We start from the raw sequence: 22522 nt of genomic DNA, 5'->3' as shown, positions 1-22522 counted from the left end.
GGATCCTTTATTAAAAATGTCTTAATAAGTAAAGAACAATTTCATGTTATAGCTCAACTCTCACCGAGTATTAAAAAAATAATTATATGTATACCCTTAATTGGTATTTATATGCACATAATAAAATTAGACACTATGCCAGTTAGATTCTGAACTGTATTTTGAGAGAAAATCAGGTGTATAGATAATAAATATTAGGTAGGCTTTATATCACAAAATGCTACTGGCACTAAGCAGTGTCTAGTTCTGTGAAAACCTTAGCAAGACAAGTTTTTTTTTTAATTATTGTTGTTATTATTATTATTATTATTATTATTTTATTTATTTTTCATTATTATACCTCTAACTTTTTAATCAGTAAAGAAAAAGCCTTGGTTCAGTTCCTCTGTGTTAAACTTAACTGATTACATAACCCAGAATTATTAGATAATTCGGTAGTAACAAAATTATAATTCCAGTTCTCATAAATCTAAGGAAATATTTTCAAATTCTGCTTTTTTTTGGTTGTGTTTTAAAATAAAGACATTCTGTAATATATGTAAAAAGAATCAAATTGACAAATTGTAGAAAAAATATTTATTTAAAACATGTATCTGAAAACATTAGTGTTTCTCTAGCATCCATAAGTGGACTACGAGAAAAGGATTTACCGGTAGGTAATTAAAATCCTATTATTTGAACTCATTCCCATGATGCAATGACTTAATACTCTTCTCCTTCTTCTTCTCCCTCCCCTTCCACGCTGTCAGTGCCAACCTCTTCATAATCTTTCTCCAGAGCGGCCATGTCCTCCCGAGCTTCAGAGAACTCTCCCTCCTCCATACCCTCCCCCACATACCAGTGCACAAAGGCGCGCTTGGCATACATCAGGTCAAACTTGTGGTCCAGGCGAGCCCAGGCCTCAGCAATGGCTGTGGTGTTACTCAACATGCATACAGCACGCTGCACTTTGGCCAGGTCTCCACCAGGAACCACAGTTGGTGGTTGGTAATTGATACCAACCTTAAACCCTGTAGGGCACCAGTCCACAAACTGGATGGTACGCTTGGTCTTAATAGTGGCAATAGCAGCATTGACATCCTTAGGCACCACATCACCACGGTACAGCAGGCAGCAAGCCATGTATTTACCATGCCTGGGGTCACATTTCACCATCTGGTTAGCTGGCTCAAAACAAGCATTGGTGATCTCAGACACAGAGAGCTGCTCATGGTAAGCCTTCTCTGCAGAGATAACAGGGGCATAGGTGGCCAGGGGGAAGTGGATACGGGGATAGGGCACCAGGTTGGTCTGAAATTCTGTCAAGTCTACATTCAGAGCTCCATCAAACCTGAGGGAGGCTGTGATGGAAGACACAATCTGACCAATCAGACGGTTTAGATTAGTGTAGGTTGGGCGTTCAATATCCAGGTTTCTTCGGCAGATGTCATAAATGGCTTCATTGTCCACCATGAAGGCACAATCTGAGTGCTCCAGAGTGGTGTGGGTAGTGAGGATGGCATTGTATGGTTCAACCACAGCTGTGGAAATCTGAGGAGCTGGATAGATGGCGAACTCAAGCTTGGACTTCTTGCCATAGTCAACAGAGAGTCGTTCCATCAAGAGGGAAGTGAAGCCTGAACCAGTGCCACCACCAAAACTGTGGAAGATGAGGAAGCCCTGGAGACCTGTGCACTGATCAGCCTGATATGTAGATAAACAAGAAGAGATTGGTTGGATGTATTAAAGACAAAGGAAAACATTGCAAGTTACAAATTACAAGGCACAGAAATCACAAAATTTGTGTTTTGCTTTACCCTGCAGCTTAGCTTGCCGCCCTTTTCTTTCAGAAACATTTTTTTTTATCTTGTTATTATTGGTGTTTCAAGTCATGATTTCTTCTTTGATTAAAACACTGGTATAAATAAGCCATGCTTTTCTTTTAAAGTAATTTTTTTGAATTATGAAATGTGTGATTTTCTTCAAAGTATTTTACCAGATAAATGATACAATAACTACCTACATAAGACACTTTCATGGAATCAGTATGTAAAGCCGGCGCACGGGATCCCGGCGTTCATAATAATGACGCCGGGATCACGATGAATGAAATCTCGACAGGGCTGAGTAGAGGCTATTTCCCCCTCTCCCCTACCCCGTAACCCTTTGTTCCCGCAGACTAACCCTATCCACCCCCCTTAGTGCCCCCGCAGGTGCCGAAACCTAACCCTGCATCCCCAATGCCTAAACCTAACCCTGCCTCCCCGGCAGCCTGACCCTAAACACCCCCCTCCTGCTCCGGGTGCCTAACCCCCCCTCCCCACAGCCTCCACCTAACCTACCCCACCCCTGCATCCTAACACCCCCCTGTCTGGCATCTAAACCTAACCCCCCGTTCCTGTCCCTAAACCTAACACGCCGGATATGCTTACGGTCGAGATGACGGCTGTCGGAATTCCGGCATTGGTCTTCTTCCCCTTTCAGAGTTCCGGTGTCGGGATTCCAAAGGGTGTTGGGATTCCGGCGTCGGTATTTCAACTGCCAGGATCCCGACAGCCGGCATCTTGACCGCATCCCACTTTTATACCTGTATTTGTACTATTCCAAACTCATAGAATGTATTATTCTTATAGTAGCTATATTTTTAGTTTGTTTTTGAATTCGAGACCTAGAAGCTGTATACCCTGGTATATCTTTCAACCAATGTACCCCCTTAGTGGTCACCATACAATAACTGAAAAATTACATTTTAAACAGATGGATGGGATACCATATTATTCCTACACATTGGGGGTCATTCCGAGTTGTTCGCTCGCTAGCAGATTTTAGCAGCATTGCACACACTAGGCCGCCGCCCTGTGGGAGTGTATCTTAGTTTAGCAGAATTGCGAACGAAAGATTAGCAGAATTGCGAATAGAAAATTCTTAGCAGTTTCTGAGTAGCTCGAGACTTACTCCTACACTGCGATTAGCTCAGCCCGTTTCGTTCCTGGTTTGACGTCACAAACACGCCATGCGTTCGGCCAGCCACTCCCGTGTTTTTCCCTGACACGCCTGCGTATTTCCGTACACTCCCTGAAAACGGACAGTTTCCGCCCAGAAACACCCACTTCCTATCAATCACACTCCGATCACTTTAACGATGAAAATTCTTCGTTCGGACGAGAGTAAATCTACTAAGTTTTGTGCTAAAATACTTAGCGCATGCGCACTGCGTACCATGCGCATTTTTGCCTTATTCGCTCCGTTGCCAAAATCAGCAACGAGCGATCAACTCGGAATGACCCCCTTTGTAAGAGCTTACATTTGCAAGAAATAAAAATAACATAAAATAATATATTATTTTCGAGTGCAGATTTTTTTGGGGTGTTAAAATCTACATGTAGAAGCCTGCTGTTTACTATTTTGGAAAAGGTAGATTAATGTAAAAAAAAAAAAAAGAACCACAAAGTATTAATTTGTGGGGGGAATGTAAAAGCCTGTGAGAAGCAGGAAGTGGTTTTGCCATGTAAATGATTGTGGCTTAAAAAAAAAGGGAGAACTGACAGAAGGTCTCGCATTTCTTGCTTCTCACAGGCTATTACATCCCCTCCTGGTGTTTATACAAAAAGGAAAAAACACATTTGCTTTAGGTTCATTTTATTGAAGTTTCTATAATAAACTACATTTTTTGCCCAACAAAGAAGAAATGAACCAGCGCAGGCTGTTATGAAAGAATAGAATGTCTTGTATCTAGTTTAAAAAGATAACAAATTTATTAAAATTAGACACAGTAATTCTATAGATTCAGAATTCATACAAAATATGCATAATCGATAAAAAGCCACAAATATCTGTGCTTAGTAAATCTAATTGCCATAGGTCTCCATTGTAACGAAACTGGCTAGGACGAATTCATACATTTGACAATCCTGTTGTTGGGAACGATAGCAACACTGGAAGTTTAACATTTCAATGTCCCAATAAATCGGTATGGTGTTTATTACCGGCAGAACAGAAGCAGATTTGCAGTCTCCTTATTCCTCGGCTTGAAATGAATCCTCTAGTTAGCGGGGTTCCATTCGGCCAAAGAATGCTGTATGGGTCCCTGAATGGCAGGAATCGAGTCCAAATATCACCAGTGGTGAAAAGGAGATCCAAATGGCAGAACACAGTAGTGAATAAGCTCAATGCGTTTCGCTGGTGTAATGTGTCCATCTTCCTCAGGAGCATATGAACTGTATTTTGAGAGAAAACCAGCTGCTCCTGAGGAAGCTGGAGGATTCATTCCAAGCCGAGGAATAAGGTGACTGCAAATCTGCTTCTGTCCTGCCGGTAATAAACACCAAACCGATTTATAGTGACATTGAAAAGTTAAACTTGCAGTATTGCTATTGTTCCCAATGATAGGATTGTCAAATATATGAATCAGTCCTAACCAGTTTCGTTACAATGGAGACCTATGGCAATTAGATTTACTAAGCATAGATATTTGTGGCTTTTTATCGATTATGTATATTTTGTATGAATTCTGAATCTATAGAATTACTGTGTCTAATTTTAATAAATTTGTTATCTTTTTAAACTAGAGACAAGCCGTTCTATTCTTTCATAAACAGCCAGTGCTGGCTCATTTCTTCTTTGTTGTATATACTGTACCTTTAAGGGAATTTGAGCCTCCCTAAACCGGCTGCTGTTGATTGCGCACCTAATATTGTTTTCTATTATCTGTTTGATACATTTTTTGCCCACTTTATCTATATTTTATTTGATGTAAAAAAGACTAGTGGTATTTTCTGAAATTACAAAGTTTTCTGAAAACTAAAATCAAAGGTATAATTTGTGTGGGTAGCGCATACAAAAAATCTGTAATATAGGTGGTTGTGAAAAATGACAGTTAAAAAAAATCTGAAAATTTCAATAAAGTGTTAAATGTATTGTTAAAGGTATAGTGTTACAAGTGTTAAAGGTATTGTGAGAAACATTATACAGGAAGCACAAGATTTACAATTATATATAATATATATATATATATTGTGACAAGAACACTGGGATAGTGTTTGAGGGCAGGTATATTTGTCCCAGGTTCTTGTCTTACATGTTTTAGAAAATGTTAACTTCTAGGAAAAATGCTTTTTGTTTTGTCTGAACCTTTTCAGTTTGCTGTAAAAGCTGGGTAAAGGCTCTGAGAGAGAGATAAGGCGAGTTCTAGACATTGGGCCCAGTTCGGGTCTTTGGCCTCACAGAGGGCTAATCAGGGTTTCAGCTGTGTAAGTGTGTTATAGTGCTGCTAACCTGATTAGTAGGGGCAGACTGCCTGGGAAGGCTGCAGGATCTGTGTGTGAGAGACACGCTTTCTGATGCAAGTGAGCTATACAGTATGTACTGAAGAACTCTGTGTTTTGTTTAGTGACAGTTAGGAATATCTTATGTTTAGTTAGTGCCGGACAGGCAAGGTATTTTTATTTTGGGGTTTGTTTTATTTTCTGTTTCAATAAAACTGGCCGGGGTCAGTTGTACCAGAAACTGGACTTGTGTTGTTCCTCAGCTGCTGCGTGCCGCCATATTCCCCAGGAAAAGGTGCCTTGCACCCCTACAGTGTTACAACTTGGTGGAGAATGCGAGCAACCCCGTTCTGCGCATAAGTGAAAGCAGCAGCTTTGTGAGGCCTGCAGAAAACGGTGGTTTATGCAGATACAGCCCAGTGTGAAGTTACTGAGACTCACCCCTGAGGGTTTGATATATGTCCTGGGTGAAAGCAGCTACAAAGCTGCCTGAAAAATCTGTCGACATGGAGGATCTGCTTAAAGCCTTGCTGCAAGCTACAGCGGCTCAGCAGGAGGCCAACCGACAGCAGCAGGTGGCAATGGAGGAAAATAGGAGACAACAGCAGGTGGCAATGGAGGAAAATAGGAGACAGCAGCAGGTGGCTATTGACGAACTTTACAGGCAACAGCGTCAGGATAGAGAGGCCTTAACAGAAGTGGTGCAGAGCCTTGCAGCCCGGATTGGAGATGTGGCCGTCAGTGCTCCGACCAGCTCTAGTTCTATACGGGCCAGTCACTTCCTGCAGAAAATGACAGAGGCTGATGATGTGGAGGCCTACTTGACCACGTTTGAAAGGACTGCAGAGCGTGAGAACTGGCCAAAAGCACAATGGGCCAGTCTGCTGGCACCTTTTTTGTCAGGTGAGCCCCAAAAAGCGTACTTTGATTTAAGCCCTGCTGAGGCTCGGGACTATGATAAACTAAAGACTGAGATCCTGACCCGCCTGGGAGTCACGCTGTCAGTACGAGCACAACGGGTGCACCGTTGGGTGTACGCCATGGAGAAGCCTCCGCGCTCTCAGATGCACGACCTTATTCAGCTAACAAAAAAATGGCTACAGCCAGAGACATTAACTGGTCCCCAGATGGTTGAAAGAGTCGTCATGGACCGCTACTTGAGATCTTTGCCCATGGTCCTGCGCAAGTGGGTGAGCCATGGAAACCCGGGTACTGCTGACCAATTAGTGGACATGGTAGAGCGGTATTTGGCAGCAGAGGAACTACTGATGACCACCCAGCAACCCATAGATCCTCGACAGCGCCCTTCAGTAAAGACTGGTAAGACTGTTCCGTGGGAAAACGTTGCTGGGCGGTTAAGAGAACGCAAGGCTGGAGAGACTGTAAACACTGGCCCTGGAGACAGGCCAATGGGGCTAGAACGGTCTATGTTGCCCAAACGGGTTGATAATCGTGTGGTTAAATGTTTTAGATGTGGTATGCCAGGTCATGTTGTTGCCAATTGCCCAGTCATGCAAGAACCCATGCAATGTGATGCTGCCTTTGAATGTCGCAGAATGTCTTTCTTTGCTAGGTTAGCCTGTACTGTGGTACCTTCACCTGAGCTGGAAAAACAAATGTGTGATGTGTTCTTAGAGGGTAACTGGGTAGAGGCCTTGCTAGATTCAGGAAGTTTAGTTACCCTCGTGAAAACTGGGTTAGTGAACCCCTTAAAGGTCCAGCAAATACCTATTGGGGTAACTTGCATACATGGGGATACCCAGTATTATGTCACTGCTGAAGTGAATATAGAAACTTGTTGTGGGTCAGCAATGGTTAAAGTAGGACTGGTCCCCACCTTGGTGCATAACGCCATAATAGGGAGGGATTTTCCTCATTTCTGGAAACTGTGGGAATCACGTTTATCAGCAGATGTGAGAAGTGAAGAGCCAGTTGGTAATACCGGTGATTGTATGGATGTAGGTGTGTCTTCGGAACTTTCTGACCCTTTGCCTTTTGCCAGTTTGGCTGGGGAAGTGACAGATGGGGAGTCCAGTGAGGACCCTCTTGCTGGGAACAGAGACATAGTGGTTAGAAACGAAAGCGTGCCTGACCTGGAAGTAAAAAAGGATCTGTTTGCATCTGAACAGTTAAAGGATCCTACCTTGATAAAGGCTAGAGAGAATGTTAAGATTGTTAATGGGGAGCCTGTGGTACCAGGTGACAGGGTTACGTATCCCCACATGGCCATCTGTAATGAGCTTTTGTACCACATTGTCAAAAAGGGTGAGGATGTGGTAGAACAGCTGGTAGTACCCCAGCCTTATCGGAGAACGGTGCTAGATTTAGCTCATAGTCACGTTACAGCAGGACATTTAGGGGCAGAAAAAACCACTGAAAGAGTTTTACAAAGGTTCTTTTGGCCAGGGGTTTATAAAGAAGTGTCTGAATATTGTTCTTCCTGTCCTGAATGCCAGTATCATGCCCCTAGACCCCATTTCAGGAGCCCACTAGTTCCCATGCCTATTATAGAGGTCCCGTTTGACAGAATAGCCATGGATCTCGTGGGGCCCTTGTTAAAGTCCGCTCGGGGCCATCAGTATATCCTGGTAATAATGGACTATGCCACTCGATATCCTGAGGCTGTCCCTTTACGCACTATCACAACCAAGGCGATAGCTAGGGAGCTGGTGCAGGTTTTTAGTAGAGTGGGAATACCAAAAGAAATTTTGACTGACCAAGGTACTCCATTTATGTCAAAGGTCATGAAAGAATTGTGCAAATTATTTAAGGTCACTCACCTCAGGACGTCCATTTACCATCCCCAAACTGATGGGTTGGTGGAAAGGTTTAATAAAACATTAAAAAGTATGTTAAAAAAGGTGGTTGATAAAGATGGGAAAAATTGGGATTGTTTGTTGCCCTACTTGTTAATGGCCGTCAGAGAAGTTCCTCAGTCCTCTACGGGGTTTTCTCCATTTGATTTGTTGTATGGTAGACACCCCAGAGGGCTGTTGGACATTGCCAAAGAGACGTGGGAAGGACAGCCCACTCCTTATAGAAGCGTTATTGAACATGTATCACAAATGCAGGATAGGATTGCAGCTGTGGTACCTATTGTCAGAGAGCACATGGAACAGGCCCAAAGTGCTCAACAGAGGGTATACAACCGGAGTGCCAAGATACGGGAATTTGCTCCTGGAGATAGAGTTCTTGTTTTGGTACCCACTGTGGAAAGCAAATTCCTAGCTAAATGGCAGGGTCCATTTGAGATTAGGGAAAAAGTGAATGAGGTTAATTACAAAGTATACCAGCCGGGAAAGAGAAAACCCGAACAGATCTACCATGTTAACTTAATCAAACCCTGGAAAGATAGGTTGTCTCTGTCAGCGGAGCCTTGCCCTTCGGTGTCTTCACCCCGGTTGCTTCCCGCAGTGAAGGTGTCAGAGACATTATCAGCTGATCAGAACCATCAGGTTAAAGAATTTCTCATCCAAAATAGGGAGGTATTTTCAGAGCTGCCTGGCCGAACGACCATAATAAAACATGACATTGTCACAGAACCAGGGGTCAGGGTTCATTTAAAGCCATATAGGATTCCTGAAGCTCAGCGAGAAGCTATTTCTAAAGAAGTTAAAACCATGTTAGAACTTGGAGTCATAGAGGAGTCTAACAGTGAGTGGTCCAGTCCCATAGTGCTCATCCCGAAGCCCGACGGTAGCATACGCTTCTGTAATGACTTTCGTAAGTTAAATGAGGTGTCCAAGTTTGACGCATACCCCATGCCCCGTGTAGATGAGCTTGTAGAAAGGCTGGGAACAGCCAGGTTTCTCACCACATTGGACCTGACCAAAGGTTACTGGCAAATACCTTTATCTGATAGCGCCAAAGAAAAAACAGCCTTTTCGGTTCCGGAGGGGCTGTACCAGTATAAGATGTTACCCTTTGGGTTGCATGGGGCTCCAGCAACCTTTCAACGGGCGATGGATACAATTTTGAGGCCCCATAGAAAATATGCAGCTGCCTATTTGGATGATGTGGTAATTCACAGTACAGACTGGGGGTCCCATTTGGTTAAAGTACAAGCAGTACTGGACTCAATCAGAGAGGCAGGGTTAACTGCTAACCCAAAGAAGTGCTGCCTCGCAATGGAGGAGGTCAAATACTTGGGCTTCACCATAGGCAGAGGTCTGATTAGGCCCCAATTGAATAAAGTTGATGCTATTCAAAACTGGCCTCGTCCAGTGAATAAAAAACAGGTAAGGGTTTTTTTGGGAATTACTGGGTACTATAGACGGTTTATTCCCAATTTTGCGACCACAGCGGTGCCGTTGTCAGACCTTACCAAAGGGAAGCAGTCAAATATGGTGAAATGGAACCCTGATGCAGAAAAAGCGTTCCAAGCGTTAAAAGTGGCTTTATGTTCACAACCGGTATTGATAACGCCAGATTTTTCAAAAGAATTTGTGGTACAGACAGATGCCTCAGAGGTAGGGATAGGGGCTGTGCTGTCCCAAACCAGAGATGGGGACGAACACCCTATCATTTATTTGAGTAGGAAACTCAATGAGCATGAAAAAAAGGTATGCCATTGTGGAAAAGGAGGCTTTGGCCATTAAGTGGGCACTAGATACCTTGAGATATTACCTCTTGGGTAGACAATTCAGACTAGTGACAGACCATGCCCCTTTAAAATGGATGTATGTAAATAGAGGCAAGAATGCTCGTGTAACTAGATGGTTTCTAGCGTTGCAGGACTTTAAGTTTACTGTCGAACATAGACCGGGAACACAATTGGCCAACGCAGATGCATTGTCTCGCATCTTCTGTTTGGGGGCTACAAGTGTTCCGGCCCCTAGGTCGAAACAGGGGAGGGGGATATGTGACAAGAACACTGGGATAGTGTTTGAGGGCAGGTATATTTGTCCCAGGTTCTTGTCTTACATGTTTTAGAAAATGTTAACTTCTAGGAAAAATGCTTTTTGTTTTGTCTGAACCTTTTCAGTTTGCTGTAAAAGCTGGGTAAAGGCTCTGAGAGAGAGATAAGGCGAGTTCTAGACATTGGGCCCAGTTCGGGTCTTTGGCCTCACAGAGGGCTAATCAGGGTTTCAGCTGTGTAAGTGTGTTATAGTGCTGCTAACCTGATTAGTAGGGGCAGACTGCCTGGGAAGGCTGCAGGATCTGTGTGTGAGAGACACGCTTTCTGATGCAAGTGAGCTATACAGTATGTACTGAAGAACTCTGTGTTTTGTTTAGTGACAGTTAGGAATATCTTATGTTTAGTTAGTGCCGGACAGGCAAGGTATTTTTATTTTGGGGTTTGTTTTATTTTCTGTTTCAATAAAACTGGCCGGGGTCAGTTGTACCAGAAACTGGACTTGTGTTGTTCCTCAGCTGCTGCGTGCCGCCATATTCCCCAGGAAAAGGTGCCTTGCACCCCTACAGTGTTACAATATATATATATATTTATTATACATACATTTAATAGAGATGGAGCGCAGAGGTGCAAGTGCTCCTCACAAAGTCCAGTGAATATTGAGGAGTACTTGTATCTGCGCTCCATCTCTATTAAATTTATGTTGGAGATTGTGCGCCACTTCCTAACGTTCAGTGCTGTCTATCATTTCACAGCCTATTGGTCGGACTTAGATTGTAGGTCTAAATACTAAAGACCTTTTTATCCACTAAAGATTTTATCTACAGTTTCTATTACTCAGACACGTGCTCATCTAGTACCCCTGAAGAAGTCCTATGGGACGAAACGCGCTGGGTTCTTCATCTGATCCACCATTATGGTGTATGCTGAATTCACAACAACAAGAGAATACACTTAATCCAGCTGTCATTTGAGAAGTGCATATCTGAAAAATTGTCTTGTTATTTTATCATTATGAAATTAGTTTGTTTTATTGATATTGTAAATACAGTTTTAAGTGAATGTTTTAAAGTATTTTTTATAATACGGACGGTTGAGATTAGGATCATGTTTAATCTTTAGCGCCCTCTGATCTGTGTTGTTAGTGTTGTTTCTGAACCGCTGCTAACAGAAGGTTCATCTAGAGGTGCTGCTTGTGACACTCCTGAGCGCAATTGGGAATCCTCTTTTTTCTCTACAAATATATATATATATATATATATATATATGTATATATAGTATAAATTTGTATACAAATATTGTATATATGAATCCCGTCATTGTTTAGCCCACAAATAACTGTAAGGCAGCTATGTAGAACACTGCTGCCAGGAGGTAGTCGTTGGTACTGCAGCTCTCTAGATATTAACCTTTGAGAGAAGAATTTCTTTTTGGGGGTCATTATCAAAACATTTGCCTCCCCCCCCTTCCCCCAAACACCACCACCACAAACACATTTAAAATATTCTAACAACACTGAACTCACCAGCTTGCGGATCCTGTCCAGTACCAGGTCAATGATCTCCTTGCCAATAGTGTAATGACCACGGGCATAGTTATTGGCGGCATCTTCTTTGCCAGTAATGAGTTGTTCAGGATGGAAAAGTTGTCTGTAGGTTCCTGTCCTCACCTCATCTTTTGGAGCAAAATAATATTGGTTAGTATCTGAGATCACTGGCGTCACAAGGTGGGTGCGGGGGGTGAGGCCTGCACCCAGGTGTCACCCGCCGAGGGGTGACACCAAAGTGCCAGCTCCTGCTCATTGACAGGAGCCAGGTGCTGCACTGTCACCGTGTAGGAGCAGGCAACAGAGACATGCTGATCTCCGGGAGCAGCCCGGACCACCGGAGTGACGGAAATGCGGGTTGGGTCGCTTAGCCCCGCCCCGCGAAGCCACGCCCCTCCCGAGGATCGCACGCTTAGCTACGCCCCCTCCTGTGAAGCCACGCCCATTCCGCGTCCGTGCCCGCACCGGCTGCAAATGAGGTGAGTGACGCCTCTGTCTGAGATCCAGAACCCTGCTCTTTGTGACCCCTAGGGCAGTATGTGTCACGCATCTCATTTTGAATGCTATAAATCACGCGACTGATTGCATACAAAGCGTGTTTAGTTACACCATATGCATATACAACTGCAATTAAAATCGCTAAGAACTGCTCTTCCGATAAGTGCTGTCCTTTTGTGATTAGAGGACAGGGCCGGTTCAAGGGCGCTCTGCGCCCTGGGCAGGAAAAGGGGTGTGGCCTAATACAGGGGACGTGGTCAGTTACGCCCCCTGTACATTGCTAGCGCCGCTTGAATGCTGAGCGGTGCGCGATGACGTCATCGCGCACCGCACAGCAAAAGGTCCTCTCCACGAAGGGAAACTAGACGCTATGCGTCTATTTCCCTTCGTGGAGAGGACCTTTGCTGTGCGGTGCGCGATGACGTCATCGCGCACCGCTCAGCAAAGTTACTCTCCACGAAGGGAAACTAGACGCATAGCGTCTAGTTCCCTTCACAGGAGGCGGACGGGGACGGCAGCGGAGGCGGACGGGGGACACAGCGGGCAGCAGTGGCGGATCTTGCCACGGTGCGGCGCCCTCCGGATAGCTCCAGCGCCCTCCGGATGGCGGCGCCCCGGGCAAAAGTCCTGCTTGCTCGTGGCAAGATCCGCTACTGTTAGAGGACTTCCAGTTTTATGACCCAGGAGTCCTTCTGAGCATGTGCTGCTGTCGACCAGGACATGTGTGGCTTGCGGGGAACACTGGGAGGAAATTATGTGTACAGAAGCCCATAGGCTTCTGTTGGCAATGCAGATGGAGTAGCCTACCAGGTACAAGCAATGGAAAGTTTTGCTTTCCGTGCTTGAAATATATGGTGATATTGGTAGTTTTCAAAGTTTTGACCACATTTAGCATTGATACACACCAACCCTAGACGGATATCTATTATACCAAGTAATCAGAGACAATAACAGATGATCTGCTCACCAATCACAGTGGGTTCCAGGTCCACAAAGACAGCGCGTGGAACATGTTTGCCAGCCCCAGTCTCACTGAAGAAGGTGTTGAAGGAATCGTCTCCTCCACCGATGGTTTTGTCACTGGGCATTTGTCCATCTGGCTGAATTCCATGTTCCAGGCAGTACAGTTCCCAGCATGCATTGCCAATCTGCACTCCGGCCTGGCCAACGTGGACTGAGATGCACTCCCTCTGTGTGGGGTAAATAGTGAGATATACAATTAGATTTAGGATAAATGGGGCAGATTTGTCACACAGTCACGTGGATAATACACAGGGCAGTACATGCTTGGGCAGCACGGACAGTGTAATGGGCAGCACGGACGGTGTAATGGTTAGCATCACAGCAATGAGGTCATGGGTTCGATTTCCACCATGGCCCTAACTGTGTGGAGTTTGTATATTCTCCCCGTGCTTGCATGGGTTTCCTCTGGGTACTCCTGTTTCCTCCCATAATCCAAAAATAAACTGGTAGGGTAATTGGATCCCAACAAAATTAACCCTATCATGAATGTGTGTGCATGTACATGTGGCAGGGAATATAAATTGTAAGCTCCTCTGGGGCATGGACTGATGTGAATGGCTAAATATATTCTCTGTAAAGTGCTGCAGAATTTGTGTGTGCTATATAAATGACTTGTAATAAATAATAATAATAATAATAATAATAATACTGACAAAGTCACATACAGAAAAAATAGGTTAGGAGAGAGAATACAAAAAATGTACATAGGACCAGACAATCACACAGAGTATATTGGGGCAGATGTATTAATCCTGGAGAAGTGATAAATCAGTGATAAAGCAGTGATAAGTGGAAGGTGATAACGCAACAGCCAATCAGTCCCTAACTGTCAATTTACATATTGGAGCTGATTGACTGGTGCGTTATCACCTTGCACTTATCACTGCTTTATCACTTCTCCAGGATTAATACATCCGCCCCATAGTATATTATCAAATAGTTAAGGGCCCTACACACTGGCCGATTGGCAGCGGGTGATCAAAGGCTCTCACAACCTCCTCACCTCCGCCCGCGGGACACTTTGACCTGCAGATCGGACAGCGGAACAGTGCCCGAATAGCGGGACTGTCCCACTGGAATCAGGACAGATGGGAGGTATGTCACACACACAGGGCGATATTAACTTGTTATATCACACTCGATCTCCCATCTAAAGTAATGGGAGATTGCAGGGCGATAGTTAACATTCAGGGACTGTGCCTACAATATAACAGTAAAATGTTTTTTTTAAATTTATTTTTAATATGACAGTGCGCACAATCCATGCAGCGCCGGTCCCGGATAGCAGCTATAGCCGACAAAGGGAGAGTGCACTGCGCCAAAGAGGTGAGTTAACGCTCTCCCTCTTCAGCAAAAGTATATTTAATACATGTCGACAAAACCAGTGCTAGTGGCTTCCAATCATAAAACATGTGGACAATCAGAAGCACAACTGTACACCACCACATACCTGACCCTAAGAATGACAGCTACCATTTACTTAAATTCATTTTTTTTTTAGGGCGCCGTGATTTAAGAAAATTTGGCAACCACTGATATTAATGTTACAGTACAGTCACACTCAGAGTATATAGTACATTACAGTACACACTGCTTAGTAAATGTCCCCCATAGCATGTTACAGTACAGTCACACTCAGAGTATACAGTACATTACAGTACACACTGCTTAGTAAATGTCCCCCATAGTATGTTACAGTACAGTCACACTCAGAGTTTATAGTACATTACAGTACACACTGCTTAGTAAATGTCCCCCATAGTATGTTACAGTACAGTCACACTCAGAGTATATAGTACATTACAGTACGGTAACACAAGAAGTACAGTATATAGTACATTACAGTCTCACACATAATATATAGTACATTGTCATCACACAAAGCATAGGGGTGCATTACAGTACAATCACACAGGATACAGTATATAATAAAGGACAGTACACTCACCATATTGTTGGATGTAGATCTCCTGTTTCCGAAGAATTAGGTGCTGGGATACAGAGCTGTTATAGACACTTACCTATTTTCTCCTCTTTATATAGGAAGCAATAGCAACAGCATCCTTAGTAACACAGGAGGAGGTGGGAGGGAGCTCAGGGCAGGTGACACACAAACAGTGTAACAGAATCCAGGCTGGGAGCGGCTGCTGCACAGAGCACATCACAACGGTAACCGGGTGCTACTTCAGAGTCAAAACACACATACTGTATGGAGGGAAACAGAGAGGGAAATAGTGACAGAGGGAAAAGAAGAATTAAGAGGGAATAACATAAAAGACAAAATGTTAAAAATCCAGAAAGTCATTAGTAAATATTATGCATCTTTACTCCTTATACATAAATTATTTTTAACCTTAATACTTTGTATTATTTATTTAGTATGCAACATGCATAATACTGAGGAATGCAGATTATCAAAATAACGGAATGTAGTTATGTGATCGACAGTCACAATACGGAGGGCTACATCCCACCCCCTCTAAATCCCGACAGTCAGCATGCCGACATGACTAGCAGGTACTATTCCCACTCATGGGTGTCCACGACACCCATAGAGTGGGACTAGAAGCTGTGGTGAGCGCAGCTTGCCATCGTGCCCCGCAGCGTGGCGAGTGCAGCAAGCCCGTAAGGGGCTTCGTTGCGCTCGTCCCCACCTGCCAGCATTCTGCTGCTGTGATACCACGGTCGGTATGCTGACCGCCGGGATCCCCAGCACCGGTAATGCATACCCAACCCCAAAATAACAGATAAGCTGTAGCACTGTGCATTTCTGAATTATAACCGACACTAAGAATCCACCACAAGCTCCCCGAGCAGCTGGGCAGCCCCCTGCTCACCTCCCAGCACTGAATAAATGCTGTGTGGGCCGGACTTTGGGTCCAGGGGTGCCCACACTCTGCACGTCCTGCACCCATATAATTATACTGTGACGGCTGGCACTGCAGGCATAAATCACTGGAAAAATGGCTGCCGTGGCCATTTTACTGGTGATTTACGCATGCGAAATAGAGATGTCCTCCCGGGAACAACACACGGGCTCCATGTTCCGGAGACCTGTGCATGTTCAGTAGACTGTGGCATAAAGTCAGAGTCTACTCGCTGCCAGAGAGGAGGGGACCCACACAGAGCCTGCACATGGGCCCACTCCTCTCTTAAAACGCCCCTGTGCTGTGCATTTATAAAACCTAGATAACAAAAGCAGATACTACTCTAAATTACATCCAACATACAGGACAAGAGAAGTGATACTGTGCATTAGTTATGCATATAGAACAATAGTAGAGTCCACTGTGAATTACACTTGGAATAAAGAACAAAAGAAGTGATACTGCGCCTAATTTAGAGATGGAACCAGTTTGCACAGAAGCTGCATCTATGGTCGCAGCTGGTGTAAAAAAATATGCATAAGCAGCAGGGGGGACTTGTGTTAATAGACGCCTCCTGCATGCTTGTGTGATCTGCTGCTGCGCCCGAAGACACAGCATCGGACCCCTTGCATATACATTGGCCATCTGAGTAACCGTCAGGTTACGTAGGAGGGCTGGGCTGTTCATACTGCAGAAGCCATTAAATTTGCGACCAAAGATGCAGATTCTGGCCTCACCAATCACAGAAAACGGAGGAGGCATGCTCCATTTCCGGGAAAGCTGGCCAACTCTGCCCACCTCATGCCCCCAATTGACAGCAGCCTGGTTGTCAGGTTGAGGCTTGGGGGCACTGCGTGCGAGGATGCAGGACCTAGAGATGTTATACTGTGTATCAGGGATGGACTGGAGGCAATAATTGGTCCTGGCATTTGTAGTGTGCATGCACACAGGGAAAATGTACATGGCCATGCATCATGGGGATATGCAAAAAGTCATGGGGACATGGCCTCTCATCACTCCCCTATCTCAGCATTCCGGTCGAGCAGAGCGCCGGGAGACGGAGCAGCTCGGCGGGCCTTCAGGCAGTCAGACCGACCCATTTGCCAGAAGTGCAAGATGGCCAGTTCACCACTGCTGATAACTAGTTATACATAACGACCAATGGTAGAAAATATTCTGAATTACATCCAGAATACACAAGAGAAGTGATACTGAGCACTAAAAATACATAACTATACATATAATACTGTAAATTACATCAGGCGTACAGAAAAGAGAAGTGATCCTGTGTACTAGTCATACATAAAGATAAATGTAGATAACACTGAGAATTACATCCAACATACAGAACAAGAGGAGTGGCACTGTGTACTAGCTATACATACAGAACAAAATCAGATACTAGACCTACTATGCATTACGTTCACCATACACAACAAAAGCACCGATCCTGTGCATTAGAAATATGCACAAATCATAAGCACAGAAAATGGCAGAGAATATTTTTAATTAAACAACGGGCAGGCAGAACAAGAGATGGAATACTGGGGTTATTCCGAGTTGATCGCTAGCTGCATTCGTTCGCTGTGTAGCGATGAGGGGAAAAAAAGGCACTTCTGCGCATGCGTATGCGGCGCAATGCGCACGCGCAACGTACTATTACAACAGCCGATGTAGTTTCACACAGGGTCTAGCGAAGCTTTTCAGTCGCACTGCTGACCGCAGAGTGATTGGCATGAAGTGGGCGTTTCTGGGTGTTGTCAACTGACCATTTTGAGGGAGTGTTTGTAAAAACGCAGGCGTGCCAGGAAAAACGCAGGCGTGCCAGGAAAAACACAGGCGTGGCTGGGCAGACGCAGGGCGCGTTTGTGACATCAAAACAGGAACTGAATAGTCTGAAGTGATCGTAAGCGCTGAGTAGGTTTTGAGCTACTCAGAAACTGCACAAAAAACTTTGTAGCCGCTCTGCGATCCTTTCGTTCGCACTTCTGCTAAGCTAAAATACACTCGCAGTGGGCGGCGGCATAGCGTTTGCACGGCTGCTAAAAACTGCTAGCGAGCGATCAACTCGGAATGACCACCACTGTGTGCTAGTCAAACCTACAGAACAATGGCATAGAATACTGGGGGTCATTCCGAGTTGATCGTAGCTGTGCTAAAATTAGCACAGCTATGATCTTCTTCCCTGACATGCCGGGGGACGACCAGCACAGGGCTAGTCCGCCCCGCATGTCAGTCCGGCCTCCCCTCGCAGAAGTGCAAAGGCATTGCACAGCGGCGATGCCTTTGCACTTCAAGAGGGGCTCCCGGCCAGCGCAGCTTTAGCGGCCAGTGCAGCTTTAGCTTGCTGGTCGGGAGCTACTCATCGCTCCCCGGCCCGCAGCGGCTGCGTGTGACGTCAAGCAGCCGCTGCGGCCCGCCCCCCGTTTGGTCCGGACCAAACCCACGGAATGGCGGCCAAACGCCGCCGTTCCGCCCCCTCCCGCTCAGCGATCGCCTCTGCCTGTCAATCAGGCAGAGGCGATCGTATCCCTGCAACGGCCTCCGGCCATCTGGCATGCGCCTGCGCACTACGGCGCAGGCGCAGCAGGGACCCGTTCGCTCTGCTGCATTAAAACGCAGCGAGCGAACGGGTCAGAGTGACCCCCACTGTGCACTACACCCAGCACACAGAACAAGAGAAGTGATATTGTGCACAAAGATAATACATAAAGATAAATGTAGATAAAACTGGGAATTCCATCCAACATATAAAGCAAGAGTAGTGGTACTGTGCATTAGTTATACATACAGAACAAAATCAGATACTACAATGCATTACATCGACCATACACAACAAGAGCACTGACCATGTGTACTAGTCATCTGCACAAACCCTTAGCATTATAGGGGGTCATTCCGACCTGATCGCATGCTAGCTATTTTTTGCAGCACTGCAATAAGGTCAAAAGTTTGCAAAACTGCGCATGTGTACGCACCGCAATGCGCAGGCACGTCGTACGGGTACAAAGCGGATTGGTGCTGGGCGATGGATTTAACGAAGATTCCATTCGCACAGCCGATCGCAAGAAGATTGACAGGAAGAGGGGGTTTCTGGGTGTCAACTGACCGTTTTCAGGGAGTGGTTGGAAAAACGCAGGCGTGTCCAAGTGTTTGCACGGCGGGTGTCTGACGTTAATTCCGGGACCGGACAGGCTGAAGTGATAGCAGCGGCTGAGTAAGTTCAGACCTACTCAGAAACTGCACAAAACTTTTTTGTACCGCTCGGCTGCACAAGCGTTTGCACACTTGCAAAGCGAAATACACACCCTCATAGGCGGCGACTGATTGCTGCGCTGCAAAAAATAGCTAGCGAGCGATCAACTCGGAATGACCCCCATAGTGAGAATTCTATCCAGCTTACCAACAAAAGTAAAGGGACTGTAAAATTAGTGAATATGAATATGCAGTGTACACTCGGGCATTCAAAACAGGAAGATGATGCGGCCAATATGCTTTGTTGCAAGTTTACAACGTTACCGACAATCATTTACACAAATCCATAAGTAATGTTTTGTAGGCATTTTTTTTATAAAGTTTTATGCAGGTATTTGGGTGGAATCACTGACACTACATGTAAGCCTCACTGGATAATGTATAGTGGGACAGAGCACAGCTATACTATACATCTCTTTTTTCAATCTGTTTTCTGGTAATTAAATAAATATTAATAAAGCATATTATACAGTGTAAATAGCTCAATGTATTTAGTGTCAGAATATTACATAGCACTATACAGAACTCTATATGTACAGCAGTCTGTACAACCTATTTTTGTAACCACAGGCACAATATACAGTACACTATGCAGTTCTTATTTTTAGCACTTATGACTTAGGTAACTCTCACTTGCGGTCAGGTTTATTGGGTCTCAACAGTGTATCACTCAGTTGCCTTGGCGGCGATAGAAAATCAGTCTTAATACTGGATATTAATAAAAAAAGGCCTCTTTGTATTGTACATTTTCATTACTTAATATATGAGAAGAATATTCAATCTGGAGACTAGACTGTACGATAAAAATTCATTTCCACCACTGAACACAGATGTAACATACAGACATATTGATGTTAATAACGGTTTTACTGGCATTTGCACATGCTTCTCCATTGCATTCACTTTCGGGAAATGGAGCAATAAGCAACAGTGCTGGAGAGTGGATGTAGTAATGGGAAATAATAGTTTACATTTTGAGAACCAATTTTCATGCATTTTATTATTATTACAATGTTTATTACAGTTCAGGAAACTGATGCTAGTGGGTATCAGGTGTAATGTGATAAGCTGCCGTGGTAATGGTTATACCTTGTGTTTGAAAACAACTGGTTACTATGACTGTATAAACAGAGGAATCTCACACCACAACTCATAGACCATAACAGGTGTGGTGACCTGGTCATAGATATACAGTACCTTCCTGTTTACACAGAGAAACAATTTGCACTCACCAAACGACTTGAACATTCAAAATTGCACTACAAAGTGTTACTTCATAATAAAACACTTTCTGCACCTCATGGGGAAGTGACACGCTACTGGCATACTGCAGAGGCAATTATTTAAAAATAAAACAATGCAAATGTAGACTGTTGTTAAAATATAAATCAATTAAAAAAAATAGCCTCATATAGTTATTTGTATCTTTTAATGCTATTTCTCTAATGTCCTAAGTGGATGCTGGGGACTCCGTCAGGACCATGGGGAATAGCGGCTCCGCAGGAGACAGGGCACAAAAATAAAGCTTTAGGATTAGGTGGTGTGTACTGGCTCCTCCCCCTATGACCCTCCTCCAAGCCTCAGTTAGGTTTTTGTGCCCGTCCGAGCAGGGTGCAATCTAGGTGGCTCTCCTAAAGAGCTGCTTAGAAAAAGTTTTTAGGTTTTTTATTTTCAGTGAGTCCTGCTGGCAACAGGCTCACTGCATTGAGGGACTTAGGGGAGAGAATTTCAACTCACCTGCGTGCAGGATGGATTGGATTCTTAGGCTACTGGACACCATTAGCTCCAGAGGGAGTCGGAACACAGGTCTCACCCTGGGGTTCGTCCCGGAGCCGCGCCGCCGACCCCCCTTACAGATGCTGAAGATTGAAGGTCCGGAAACAGGCGGCAGAAGGCTCTTCAGTCTTCATGAAGGTAGCGCACAGCACTGCAGCTGTGCGCCATTGTTGTCACACACTTCACACCAAGCGGTCACGGAGGGTGCAGGGCGCTGCTGGGGGCGCCCTGGGCAGCAATATTTAATACCTTTATGGCAAAAGAATACATCACATATAGCCATTGAGGCTATATGTATGTATTTAACCCATGCCAGTTATCTAAAACTACGGGAGAAAAACCCGCCGAAATAGGGGGCGGAGCTTATTCTCCTCAGCACACAGCGCCATTTTCCTGCTCAGCTCCGCTGTGAGGAAGGCTCCCAGGACTCTCCCCTGCACTGCACTACAGAAACAGGGTAAAACAGAGAGGGGGGGCATTTTTTTGGCGATATTTTGATATATTTAAGCTGCTATAAAGAACAACACTTATATAAGGTTGTTCCCATATATATTATAGCGCTTGGGTGTGTGCTGGCAAACTCTCCCTCTGTCTCCCCAAAGGGCTAGTGGGGTCCTGTCTTCGATAAGAGCATTCCCTGTGTGTCTGCTGTGTGTCGGTACGTGTGTGTCGACATGTATGAGGACGATGTTGGTGTGGAGGCAGAGCAATTGCCGATAATGGTGATGTCACCCCCCAGGGAGTCGACACCGGAATGGATGGCTTTGTTTATGGAATTACGTGATAATGTCAGCACATTACAAAAATCAGTTGACGACATGAGACGGCCGGCAAACCAGTTAGTACCTGCACAGGCGTCTCAGACACCGTCAGGGGCTGTAAAGCGCCCTTTACCTCAGTCGGTCGACACAGACCCAGACACAGACACTGAATCTAGTGTCGACGGTGATGAAACAAACGTATTTTCAAGTAGGGCCACACGTTATATGATCACGGCAATGAAGGAGGCTTTGCATATCTCTGATACTGCAAGTACCACAAAAAGGGGTATTATGTGGGGGGTGAAAAAACTACCTGTAGTTTTTCCTGAATCAGAGGAATTAAATGATGTATGTGATGAAGCGTGGGTTAACCCAGATAGAAAAATGCTAATTTCAAAAAAGTTATTAGCATTATACCCTTTCCCGCCAGAGGTTAGGGCGCGCTGGGAAACACCCCCTAGGGTGGATAAGGCGCTCACACGCTTATCAAAACAAGTGGCGTTACCGTCTCCTGATACGGCCGCCCTCAGGGATCCAGCTGATAGGAGAATGGAAACTACCCTAAAAAGTATATACACACATACTGGTGTTATACTGCGACCAGCCATCGCCTCAGCCTGGATGTGCAGTGCTGGGGTCGTCTGGTTGGATTCCCTGACTGAAAATATTGATACCCTGGATAGGGACAGTATTTTATT

The 22522-nt window shown here is 44.9% G+C and overlaps 1 protein-coding gene across 1 annotated transcript; it reads right to left on the bottom strand.

Moving 5' to 3' along the window:
* Positions 1–561: 561 nt before the first annotated feature.
* On the bottom strand, positions 562–15222 carry LOC134944903 (tubulin alpha-1A chain-like). The gene is made up of 4 exons (XM_063933839.1): positions 15114–15222; positions 13110–13332; positions 11624–11772; positions 562–1683 (listed from the first exon to the last, which is right to left on the bottom strand). Exons 1-4 carry the CDS (start codon positions 15114–15116, stop codon positions 703–705), a joined length of 1356 nt encoding a protein of 451 aa, XP_063789909.1. The 5' UTR covers positions 15117–15222; the 3' UTR covers positions 562–702.
* Between the last annotated feature and the right edge of the window lie 7300 nt (positions 15223–22522).

This window comes from Pseudophryne corroboree, chromosome 7 (genome assembly GCF_028390025.1).
Source record: "Pseudophryne corroboree isolate aPseCor3 chromosome 7, aPseCor3.hap2, whole genome shotgun sequence".
Lineage (NCBI taxonomy): Eukaryota > Metazoa > Chordata > Amphibia > Anura > Myobatrachidae > Pseudophryne > Pseudophryne corroboree.
The sequence above is the reverse complement of the archived record's forward strand: the minus strand, read 5'-3'. Positions and strand labels throughout refer to the sequence as shown.

Coding starts and splice junctions, on each gene's coding strand:
- LOC134944903 (XM_063933839.1), bottom strand. Junction 11,773..13,109: donor CCTGGAACCCACTGTGATTG/GTGAGCAGATCA, acceptor TTGCTCCAAAAG/ATGAGGTGAGGACAGGAACC. Junction 1,684..11,623: donor TGGACAGGATCCGCAAGCTG/GTGAGTTCAGTG, acceptor TCTACATATCAG/GCTGATCAGTGCACAGGTCT.